The 12,220-nt window shown below is 42.9% G+C and overlaps 2 protein-coding genes across 50 annotated transcripts in view; both read left to right on the top strand.

Annotated features, from left to right (window-relative positions):
- The window catches only part of LOC101936627 (cell cycle progression protein 1), a 99,722-nt gene that overhangs the window by 57,985 nt on the left and 29,517 nt on the right, over window positions 1-12,220 (top strand). For all 49 annotated transcript variants that reach the window (XM_042853899.2, XM_065558181.1, XM_042853895.2 and 46 more), the window contains one exon: window positions 7,774-7,844. In XM_042853899.2, coding sequence (XP_042709833.2) covers window positions 7,774-7,844 — 71 coding nt within the window. The remainder of the gene's footprint in view (window positions 1-7,773; window positions 7,845-12,220) is intronic.
- Window positions 1-12,220, top strand: part of DNAAF4 (dynein axonemal assembly factor 4) — a 52,424-nt gene that overhangs the window by 35,959 nt on the left and 4,245 nt on the right. The window contains exon 11 of the mRNA XM_065558232.1: window positions 7,774-7,844. The gene's annotated coding sequence lies outside the window, so the exon portion shown is untranslated. The remainder of the gene's footprint in view (window positions 1-7,773; window positions 7,845-12,220) is intronic.

Genomic DNA, 12,220 nt, shown 5'->3' with positions numbered 1-12,220 from the left:
CACCGGCAGTTTCAGTGTGGGAGGAAGTGGGATGAGGACAAGGGAAAAAAGAGGAACAACTGATAGTAGAAGGGTGGATCTTGGAGCAGCTTCACACTGCAGTGCTATTTTGAGGTTTGGGAAACCAGCATAGATTAGTGGGAAAACATCATTCTGCAGATCTGGGATGACCAACAGTGGTGAGAGATTACAGGGTGGGGAAGGCAACCTTTTTAATGGGCTGAACTAACCCAGGAGTACGCAGCTGGTGATCCATACCTGTGGAGAAGTGGGTTGCCATTACCATCTGGAAGCTGACCACACCTGAATGTTACCACTCCATAGCCAACCAATTCATCTTCCATGGGAGTTATGGGTCCTCAGGTGGCTAATAAGGCCAATCCTTGAACCACAGATTCTATTACAATGAGGGCAGATGTTTTCAGGCTCAGCGGGAGGCTGTTGACCATGACTGGAAGCCAGTCTGTCCTTCCTCTTGTGCCTCTTGTCCTCTTCAGCTTGTTGGCGAGCAAGTTCAAAGTGCAGGGGACCATCATGTAGTACTTCACTCCATTTTAAGTGATCCTGGGCAAGTATCTCCCAAGTGTCAGTGTCAATATTACACTTTTTTAGGTTGTCCTTCAGCAAGTCCTTATAATGCTTCCGTTGTCCACCCACGTTATGGTGCCCTTCTTTCAGCTGAGAGAACAGGACCTGTTTTGGGAGGTGATGGTCTGGCATCCAGACAACGTGACCAGTCCAGCGGAATTGCTGACGGATGATCATTGCCTCGATACTGGTGGTCTTTGCCTCTTCCAGAACATTAATGTTGGTGCGCCTGTCTTCCCATTTGATCTTCAGAATCTTATGAAGGCAGCGTTGATGGTGCCATTCAAGTACTTTCAAGTGGTGTCTATAGGTTGTCCAAGTTTTGGACCCAAACTACAGTGTTGGGAGAATAACGGCTTGATAAACAAGAAGCTTGGTGTCTGTTCGAATGTTGTGATCTTCAAAAACCCTGTGCCATAAACGAGAAAAAGCTACACTGGCACAGCTCAGGCAGTGTTGAATTTCTGCATCAATATCTGCCTTGGATGAAAGATGACTTCCAAGGTAGAGGAAATGATCAACGTTCTCCAGTGCCACTCCATTGATTTTGATAGATAGGGCATGTAATACTTCATTTGGAGAGGGCTGATAGAGCACTTTAGTCTTCTCAATATTAAGAGTGAAGCCAAGACATGCGTAAGTATCGACAAACACATTCAATATAGTTTGAAGATCTTTCTCAGAGTGGGCAAAGATTGCGTTGTCAACAGCATACTGAAGTTCCACAATAGATGTTGTGAAGATCTTACTCTTGGCTTTCAGTCTGCTAAGCCTGAACAGCTTTCCGTCCATTCTGTAAGTGATTTCAACGCCATCTGTAAACTTCCCAGCAATTAGGTAAAGAATGATGGCAATAAAAACCGCAAACATGGTTGGAGCGATGATACAGCCCTGTTTGACTCCTGTTTGTACTTTGAAAGGTTCACTCTGAGAGCCATTGCTGCTCAGAACAGTCGCTTTCATGTTATCATGAAGCAATTTTAGGACATTGGATGTCCTGACAAATACATCAGTCTTGGAAAGTACAATCCAGAGGGCACAGCGATTCATTGAATCAAAGGCTTTAGTTAGATCAATAAAAGCCATGTACAGTGGTTGGTTTTGCTCCCGACGCTTTTCTTGCAGCTACCGTGCTGTCCACAGTTCCACAACGTGGTCGGAAACCACTCTGTGACTCTGGTAAAATTTCTTCTGACGGGGCAGAAGGCGGATTGCAAGGATCCGCGCCAGAACTTTGCCTCCAGTGGCTAGGAGGGAGATACCACGATAATTTCCACTGTCCACCTTATCCCCTTTCTTGTAGAGGGTGACAATCAGGGCATCCCTCATTTCACTGGGTATTTCCTCCTTTATCCAGATTTTAAGGATAAGCTGGTAAAGCTGCCAAATTAGCTCTGGTCCACCGTCTTTAAAGATTTCAGCAGGGATCCCATCGAGACCTGCTGCCTTGTTGTTCTTCTTCTGCTTGGTGACATTGTGTACCTCATACAAATTGGGAGGGTCTCTGAGCTCATCCCTAAATGGTTGTTGAGGGATTTGCTCAAGGATTTCATCTGCAACCATAGAATTACGGTTAAGGAGATCTTCAAAATGTTCTTTCCAGCGAGAATTGATGGCTTTGTTGTCCTTCAGACATGTGGTTTCGTCCTTAGAGCGAAGAGGATTCATACCATGGCAAATTGGCCCATAAAGAGCCTTGGTAGCACTAAAGAAACCACATGTATTGTGGATATCTGCGAGATGTTGGAGTTCTTGCGCTTTCCCAGTCCACCATTTGTTCTTGAGTTCTCTGGTTTTACGCTGGACTTCCGCCCTCGCCTTGGCATGGGCTTCTCTCTTTATATTTATGTCATTCTGCCAACCATGAAATGCCATTCTCTTCTTGTTGATGAGTTGCTCAATTTCTGCATCATTCTCATCAAACCAGTCCTGATGTTTTCTGGTGTGGTAGCCTATGGTTTCTTCACAGGCATTGATGATTACTGCTTTCAACTGGCTCCAATGTTCCTCAATTTCTTCTGGAAACTCTGATGGGAGCTTTTCTTCTAATACTGCTTTGAAGTGGTCATGCTTAATAGGGTCCTTCAAATCTTGAACCTTCAACTTGCGCCTAACCTGCTTCTTTTGCAGCCTCCATTTGGGAACGATCTTAATTTTCATTGTGGATTGAATAAGGTGATGATCAGTCCAACAGTCATCAGCACTTGTTATTGCTCTTGTGAGAAGTACGTCACTACGATTTCGGGCACAAACTATGACATAGTTGTGGAGATGGCAGTGCTTTGACTGTGGGTGTCTCCAAGATGTTTTGAACTTTTCCTTTTGTCGGAAAAGACTGTTCGTAATAGTAAGTTAATGTTCAGCACACTTGGTCAGGAACAGAATTTCATTTGAATTGCTTTTGCCAATTCCTTCTTTCCCGATTGTTCCTTTCCACAGGTCTGAGTCTTGTCCAACACGTGCATTGAAATCCCCCAAAAGGATGATCTTGTCTTTTGTAGGGGTCTCCGATAAAATGGTTTCCAACTGAGAATAAAAATCTTCCTTTACATTCTCATCGGCATCCAGTGTTGGTTCATAAGTGCTCACAATAGTTGCCTGTTGATTTTTGGTGAGCCTCAATTGGAGTGTCATAAACCGCTCATTGATGCCAGCTGGTACCTCAGAGAGGTACCTTACGAGCTTGTTCTTTATAGCAAAGCCCACTCCATGCAATCAGGGTTCATCTATAGATTTTCCCTTCCAGAAATAGGTGTACCCTCCTTTCTCCTCCCTCAGCTGTCCTTCATCAGCTCTTCTAGTTTCAGACTAAGCAGCAATATTGATGTTAAACCGACTCAATTCCCAAGCAATAATGGCTGTACATGGCTCTGGTCGGTCGTATTTGAGTTGTCTGTCAGGGTACGTACGTTCCAAATTTGAAAGTTTCTTACATTTTCGACCGCTGAGGTGGTGATCCTGTTGGATGCGGCTATCCAGCCAGGAAAAACAGAGGCAAGACTATATTTAGGGTACCTTTTCTAACCCCCTCCCCATATGGGGTGAGCAGAGTAGACCCTAAAAAGGACTGCTCAGTCGTGGGTGCAGCTGCGGAGATGCTCAACCCAATCCTCTCCATGGATTACCACCTTGTAGTAGTAGAGAGGCTTATGTGTCTCAATGACGAGAGCGATGCTGCCTAGAGTTATGTACTCCCTTAGGGCTACCCATGGCAGAACGGTCAAGGGCGAGGTTCCAGACAAAGCGTGGTCCAAGAAGTCCCTAACAGCAGCGCAGACGGAGGATAACTGTACAATGGAGGTGAAACTGTTGTGTAATGTTACAACGGCTGTGAAGGTGGATGAAGGCTGCAGCATATAAAGGATCTCCAATCGTCATGGTGTCCATGCCATTGGTTTCAAATCCTCTATCTGTCAAGGATAGTGTGGTGACTGTTGTGCACCAGTCATAGAATCATAGATTATTAGGGTTGGAAGGGACCTCAGGAGGTCATCTAGTCCAACCCCCTGCTCAAAGCAGGACCAACTAAATCCCCAAATCCCTAAATGGCCCCCTCAAGGATTGAATTTACAACCCTGGGTTTAGCAGGCCAATGCTCAAACCACTGAACTATCCTTCCCCCCACACTTTAAAAAAAGTCCCTCACAGGCATCTTCCAGTTTTTGGGAAAATAACATTTGCATAAGTCAAAAGTCCAGTGGCAATCAGCGAGTGGCGACAGGAACAGGACAGTGAAATCCGGAAGATCCTAATTACAGACCGACACACAGGCAGTGGGTATGTGATACAGTCGTCTTGCTTGAGGATTGATTATGGACATTAACGGTGTGGAGATCCGGCTTATCCTCTGCTTCTCTGGTTAAAGAAGCCATCCATAGGCTGTTTGGACAGAAAGAAGGAACTGTTTACCACCTCAGTAATTGCAGAATGACAGTCAAGCGTGCATTTGGCCATTTGAAAGGAAGATGGTTCTGTTTGTGGAATAGGTTGAGAGTAGGAAAAACCCACAGTGGGTTATTGTTAATATTCCAGAGAGACTATGACAGCATTTTTTTTTATATGCATTTCTGACTTTCCTTCCCTGAGATTCTTCAGTCTTGGGGGAATCTCAGAGATGGTAAAACTGTTCATTCTTTTTCTTGTATTGTTCAGCATTCTGGTTGTGGTCCCTCACAGTCATCTGCTTAACTATGTCCACAAAAAGATCTTTATTCCGGTGGCTGACCACAAGAACTTCCTGTCTCCCCACATGGTGATGAGATCCAGGGTCTCAGCATGGCTCCAAGCAGCTGCACAAATCATGTTGTAGGCAGGGCCAGCTCCAGCTTTTTTGCCGCCCCAAGCGGCGTAGAGAAAAAAAAAAAGCCACGATTGGCGGCACTTTGGTGGCTGCTCTACCGTGCCGCTTCATTCTTCGGCAGCAATTCAGCGACCGGTCCTTCCCTCCAAGAGGGACTGAGGGACCCGCTGCCGAAGACTCAGACATGCCGCCCCCTTCCATGGCCCGTCCAAGCACCAGCTTGTTGCGCTGGTGGCTGGAGCCGGCCCTGGTTGTAGGGCTCCTTGAATAATAGTGCACCAATCAAATCCAATGGCCAAAATCTGGCCCCCTGCCAGTTTTTAAACGGGTGGAGACATCCAGTCACCTTCACACCAGAGCAAGGAAGTGCACAGAGTTAAACAAACAGGTCAGTGATGGTTACCCGCAAAACAGTGAGATAGCCGTTAGAGGCCTGACAAAGTAATGCACAGCAGCATTATGTGCACATGAACAATAAATCGAACTAACTCAATTTGGAGCAAATTTACTTCACTTTGAAAGAGGATTCTAGATCTCGCAATAAATGCGGAGTTAGTTCACTGTAATGAATGGGGGTTGTGTGTTCTTAGTTTTTTTCAAACCAGACTAGTGACTTAATCCGATTTAAACTCTCCCATGTAGACAAGCACTTAGATCCGATCTGGTAGCCTTCTTGTACCTGACCCCAAAGCCCATTCATTTTAATGAGTCTCTTTCTATTGATTTTCGTGGATTTTTTTAATAAGGCGTCTAGGTAATCCAAATATGTTAGCCAAGGACTGGCTGGTATCTTTCTGGATCTATATGGAAAGCATGAATGTACTTCGCGTTAGGTAAATTTCTTTTCTTTAAAATGGACCAAAATTTAATTATTTTGGTTTTTCAGTATTCTGAATTGATATCTGAATTGTTAATTGTTAAGAATTCTTAATCTATTAGCAGTGATCAGGTCTGAGTGTTACCATATCTCTGTAGAAACCCTAAACATTTTAGCATAATTTAATGAGAAAATGGAATATTATAAAATTGCTAATAAATTTGGTGGTGACTGCAGGGATTGAACAAATATAACTATTAAGAAACCCAATAGGGAGCCAGATTAGGTAATTTCCCCCCCTGTAAATTCCTAGCTACAGCTAAGCATATGGAGTAACGTTGACATTTATCTTTGAAAAGAGTTCTGTTTCATGTTTAGTTCATATCTTCTAAATATGGTTAAATATATAGAAAGGGATAAAGGCAACAGGGTCAGTAATAAGTAAAGTAAATGTGTTTAAACGAGATACTACTTTTGCACTCTCATCAGGAATATTTTGAACTGGCAAAATTTCTGGTAAACAGTGCGTATTTATGAACCAAAGTGTTATGACTCTCTTTTCTTGTGTTATCAATTTAATCATCACTCTGTAGAAGTTTTATTCAACCTTGGCATCCCATAAACTTACTCTTCCATTCTGTTGGATGGCTAATACAGCGTGATTCAATAGTTTTCCGATTACTTGGAATTTTTTTTAAGAAGTGATAAATGTATACATTGTTTATAAAGTTTGAAGCACTTTATCTTTTTTAAGTAGATTAGATCTTTCTAAAAATGAAGAACTTGTAACAGTTTTCATTTTAGTCTTTTGGGTGGTGCTTAGAAACTTATTATTTTAATAACGAAGAAAACAGGATCTTATTGGTAAATGGGAATAAACAAACATCAATTGCAACCATACATGTACTTTTCTGAAAATCATTCCTTAACCCCTCTCTTATAGCAGCAATTATAAGTTCACGGTTTATTGTAACTAAATTCCACCTTTAAATTGTTTTGTTCTCATCAATCTACTTTCTATACCCACATCACAGTCCCCACTTCTTTGGAGTTATTAGGGATTTCTTACTTAGTGGAAGGAATTGAAGAATGATTGTACCCTGTTTTTGAGGGTTGGGGTGGAAGTAACTCCAATAGACCTTACTTTCTAAAACAGTGGTTTTCAAATTAGGGCCGCCGCTTGTTCAGGGAAAGCCCCTGGCAGGCCGGGCCGGTTTGTTTACCTGCCGCGTCCGCAGGTTCGGCCGATCGCAGCTCCCAGTGGTCGCGGTTCGCCACTCCAGGCCAATGGGGGCTGCGGGAAGCGGCGCGGGCCGAGGGACGTACTGGCCGCCGCTTCCCACAGCCCCCATTGGCCTGGAGTGGCGAACCGCGGCCACTGGGAGCTGCGATCGGCCGAACCTGCGGACGCGGCAGGTAAACAAACCGGCCCGGCCTGCCAGGGGCTTTCCCTGAACAAGCGGCGGCCCTAATTTGAGAACCACTGTTCTAAAAGATTCCAAGTTTGTTTCCTTGGAGCATGCTGGACTTCAAACACTGGGGATTCAAATGAGCAGTCATCTCAGAGGAGCATAGTTGCTATGACAAGTAATGGTTTTAATTAGATTTCATTATAGTTGCTTGGTGTCTTAAGCACTCAGCATTACCTTTAATCTTTAATTGTTTGTCTATTTTTAGCAAATATTCTTGGGATATATTATGTAATTGCACTTTGTTTTTTCATCACATTTTGAGCATTTTAGATGGATAAAAGGGGTGTGTAGCCATGAGGGCCGAAAACACTGCCCATGGTCTTGATATAGAAAGTCCATATACTCTCTATTTACTTAACTTTACAAGACTATAGTTTTAAATACTGAAATACAAAAGTATACCTTTTTCTTCAAAACAGACCTGCTCTTTTTATTCCAGTTTATTCCAATTCTGTAAATTGTAAAGTATTATATAAGTAGTATAACTGTGTGATCTGTGCTTTTCTAACCTGGATAAATTTTTAATTGTTATTTTTAGAAAAAAATTACAATAACGATATATGTTGCATGCTAACATGATTTACTTTCACTTGCAGCTACTTTGAAAATGTCTGAAAATTCCAGTGACAGTGATTCATCTGGTGGCTGGACTGTCATAAATCATGAGGTACTTAGTCTCAATTAATATTAACAAACATGGTTAACTTAAGTCACATTTGTTTTCCAGTTTACATTATTCTATATAGTCCATTGCACCTTTTCCCTTCTGTATTTAGTGAATTTCCCATTTGTGTGGATATTTCACACAGATGTAGAGGAGAAAGAAACATTTTTTTTTAAATTGGAAAATATGATTGCAAAGCTATAGAATTTGGCAGAGGGGTTGGTACAGCATCTGATACAGCCTTTAACTTTTAAAACAATGACAGCAACAACAAAAAAATAACACAACTAAACAAAAAGCTGATTAGATTTCAAGTTGATGTCCCTTTAAGAAATTCGTAGCGTTTTGGTCACATTTTCTCTTTGGTGCATTTCCCCCCAAAACATTGACGTTGTATGTCATCTGCACTTTTGTTTACCATTGCCAGCATATTTCTACTCCTCTCCCTAAACCTAATGTGGGAAGTGGACAGTGCAGTGGTTCCTCCAAGGTCTATATTACTACCACCAAGCAGCCTGAACCTTGCCTCATCAACAATGGCTTTTGACCACACCTCCAGCCTTGGGTTCCTTTCCTCATTCTGTGCAAAACCATGGCAAGAGGCCAAAAATCCAGTGGAGAACAAGGTGGTGGTAAAGGGCCTTTGAGTCAACCAGTATCTTTTATGTTACTATTTACAAGGGTTTAGTCAGATGCTCCTCTTTATGGGGAGTTGCTAATTAGTCCTCTGTATTTGGCATTCCAGATATACTGGGTAAGAGTTGATTCAGCTCCACTGGAGGTTTATCAGCGTGCTCATGTAGACAGGGTTCTGGTACCTACTGCTGGTTTTAACCATTGCATTGTCTAACCCTCTTCAGAACATATCTAGATGACATGATGGAAAAAACTGTAGCGGCCTCTGACACTCTTTCTGCACCAACACTTCCTGTATTGCTACTATTAGACGAGCTGAATCAGTGGTAGCATAACCCATTAGTCAGTGTGTGTTATGCATCCCCATCTGTGCCCAGTCCACAGAGCATGTGAGTCATCTGTTACAGCCCCCAGGTACAACTGTTGTCATCACAATAGCAATGGTGGGAAATTTGAGGGGAAAAAGGCTGTTATAGGTAAATACTATGTGTTCTGATATGGGGTTCAAAGAAGCAATAACTTTATGGGACAAAAAGTTCATGTCAAAAAAGCAGACCCAGGGTTCTGGTTCTCAATGGTAATTCCTTGGCTACTTCTGTCTTCATCTGCAGGGTTTGAAAAATCTACTTGCCCACAGTGAATAAGAATATTTCACAAGTTAATAGCATCAACTTCTGCAGAATTTAAGCTTTCCTTTAAAAATGAATCAGATCCCTAGCTTGTATGGTTGCTATGGTAACCTTCCAAAGATGAATTGAGCATAAACGAATACAATGAGTTGTTCCAAATTCTGCTAAGAAAGAGCTCCAATGTTGTCATTGTTCTGTGATGTTCAGAAATTAAACCGTATTTTCTCTGTGGTTTAAAATTACTGTATATACTCGTTCATAAGCTGAATTTTTTTAGTAAAAAAGGGAAGCACCAGAGAAGGGGGTCGGCTTATGAATGGGTATAGAGAGGGAGAGGTGGGACACAGCCCCTCCCCCCAACAGAGGGAGCAAGGAGAGGTTCAGCTTCTCCCCCCCAAAAAATTTCCCCACCAGTTGCTGTCCCGGCCGGGTAAGCAGCTGACGCACCGGGACACTTTGTTTACTTAGGTTTACCTCTGTGCCTGTGGACGCTCAAGGTAAACCAACCATCTCGGCCCACCAGCAGCTTATCCTGATGGCCTGGGAGCCAGGGTTTGCTGATCCCTGAATTATAGGGTTGGCTATTCTGTGAGAAAGCAGAATAAGAGGATTAGTACAGTAGAATAAAATGGAATAGATGAAGAGGAGATGACTCAGGGAAGACTTATCTAGGAAAAGCAGCCCCACCACATAGCATTCCATATGACCCTGGTATACCCAGTTGGAAGCAGAGGGCTGAGTACAGTGGTGGACTCTCTTCTTAGCAGACTAATAGGCATTCACCAATTGAACTTATGAGTATTGGACATAAAAAAAAAAGTAATAGAATGATCTAGAATACCTAAGTTCAGATTTCTTATACTCAGTACCAAAATGCACCACCAAAAATTAATAATTTTTAAAATTTAAAAATTAAGTAAGATATGGATGTATCTACTATAGACCACCAAATCAGGAAGAGGAGGTGGATGATGTGTTTCTAGAAAAAACAGAAATATCCCCAAAACTGGTAGTAATGGGGAACTTCAACTACTCAGACATCTGTTGGAAAAGTAATATGGCAAAATACATAATTTCCAATAAGTTCCTGGAATGTACAGGGAACAACTCAGTGTTCCAGAAAGTGGAGGTCAGGCTGTTTTAGACTTGATTCTAGCCAACCAGGATGAATTGGTAGCGAATTTGAAGGTGGAAGGCAATTTGGGTGAAAGTGATCATGAACTACGATAGATTTCATCATTCCAAGGTAAGGAGGGAATGAGAGCAGCAGAATAAGGACAACGGATTTCAAAAAAGCAGACTTTTAACAAAGGTCCCATGGGAAGAAAATCTAAGGGGAAAAGGAGTGCTGGCAGTTTTTCAAGGAGACAGTATTAAAGCACAACTGCAAACTGTAGGAAGAATAATAAGATGTAAATATGTCTCCATCAGGAGCTCTTTTAATGACCTGAAAAGCAAAAAGGAATCTTACAAAAAGTGGAAATATGGACAGATTGCTAACGAGGAGTACAAAAGAATAGCACGAGCATGTAGGAACAAAATCAGAAATGCTAAGGCCCCAAATGAGTTACTCCTAGCAAGGGACATAAAAGGCAATAAGAGGGAGGTTCTTTAAATACCTTAGTAGCAAGAGAAAGACGAAGGAAAGTGTAGGTCCTCTACTTGTGGGGAAGGAGAGCTAATAACTGATGACATCAAGAAAGCCAAGGTGTTCAGTGCCTATTTTGCTTCAGTCTTCACTAAGATGGTTTGTGGTGACCAGATACTGAACAAGAAATATGAACAACTGGGAAGGAATGCAAGCCAAAGTAGAGAAAGAACAGGTTAAATAATATTTAGATAGGGAAGGGGCTCTATATCTGGTTGAACAGAAGGATGCAGCATAAGCTTAAGCCTCTCATAGCAGGAAACAGAGCTTTTGTGCAAGGGTGACATGAATCATGCTTGCCCCAGGCAGAAGCAAAGTAGAATGGCAGCAAGTGCAGGTGTTTCCCCTAGTGAAGATCTCTCCTTGGCTGCGGGTGAGTCCTAGCGGATTATAGTGGTTGGTAGCCGGATGGAGCTCTTCCCTTCCCATCCCCAACCGTGTGGGGGAGAGGTAGGGACTTCCCCAGTGGCTGAAATCGCTTACTGTGGATCGGTCAGTAGGTTCCTTCCCAGGGGACTTGGGGATGGACCAAAGCTGTGGAGCACACAGAGATCAGGGGTTGGATGGTTTTTCTTTTCCCCCTGGATTTTCCAGGAGCTAGCAGCAGCCCGTAATGCAGGCTCTCTGTACTGTCAGCAGCCAGGCTGCCAGATTAGGGTGGGATTGTGGATTTCCTGAGTCCTGTGCCCATACATAAGGGGATAGGCAAAGTAATGCCCTGTAGTGGAATCTATATGGTGGCCCCCTGCACAGCATGCATGGGTGTGGGATTCAGAGACAGAATGTAGGCACAGTGGCTGTGGTCATCGAGAAAACTCCCCGTGTAACTGTGTGTAGGGTAGATCATACATTGGAGCTAACTGTCCCAGTATTTCAGCAAGGAAAGCATAAACAGCAGTATCTGCTCAAGTCCTGGTGCACCTTCTCAAAGTCAATAGAGATAATATTTAAAGTGCTGTATATAGAAATAATCTGATTAATGCATAAGGAAATCATCATGGAATGTGGGTCAGAGAGAGGTAAGAGGGACATGGAGACTAATGAAGTAACTTTGATCTGGGGAAGTGGGCATGCCACCCAGCTGATACGTGCAGGTGTATGGTTGGACAGATACTTGGAAAGAGGCTCAGACTTGTCAATGTAGAGCAAATTAGTCTGTTGGGCTCTGTTACAGGGCTAGCTGCATTCCTGTCCCCTTTCTGGTCTTTCTGAGTGCACCCCCTCAGGTGTCAGAGCCTTTACCTATCTTGGGATGGAATTTTACAGTTCTCCCATTTTTTGACCAGGATCTGGGCTTCAGTAACTTGTTCTTATCCTGCAGGTCTGACAATGCGGGCCACTGTTGTTCTTCCCTTTGGAAGTCTGTGACTGGTGGTATATAGTGACAAAAAAAGCTTTCTTAAATCGAAAGTATTGTTTATTTAGCAGTAAGAACAAAGCTTTTAGAGAAAAAGGATTTTAAAACA

This window comes from Chrysemys picta, chromosome 10 (assembly GCF_011386835.1).
Source record: "Chrysemys picta bellii isolate R12L10 chromosome 10, ASM1138683v2, whole genome shotgun sequence".
NCBI lineage: Eukaryota > Metazoa > Chordata > Testudines > Emydidae > Chrysemys > Chrysemys picta.
Note: the sequence above shows the minus strand (reverse complement) of the source record. Positions and strands in the feature narration are given on the sequence as shown.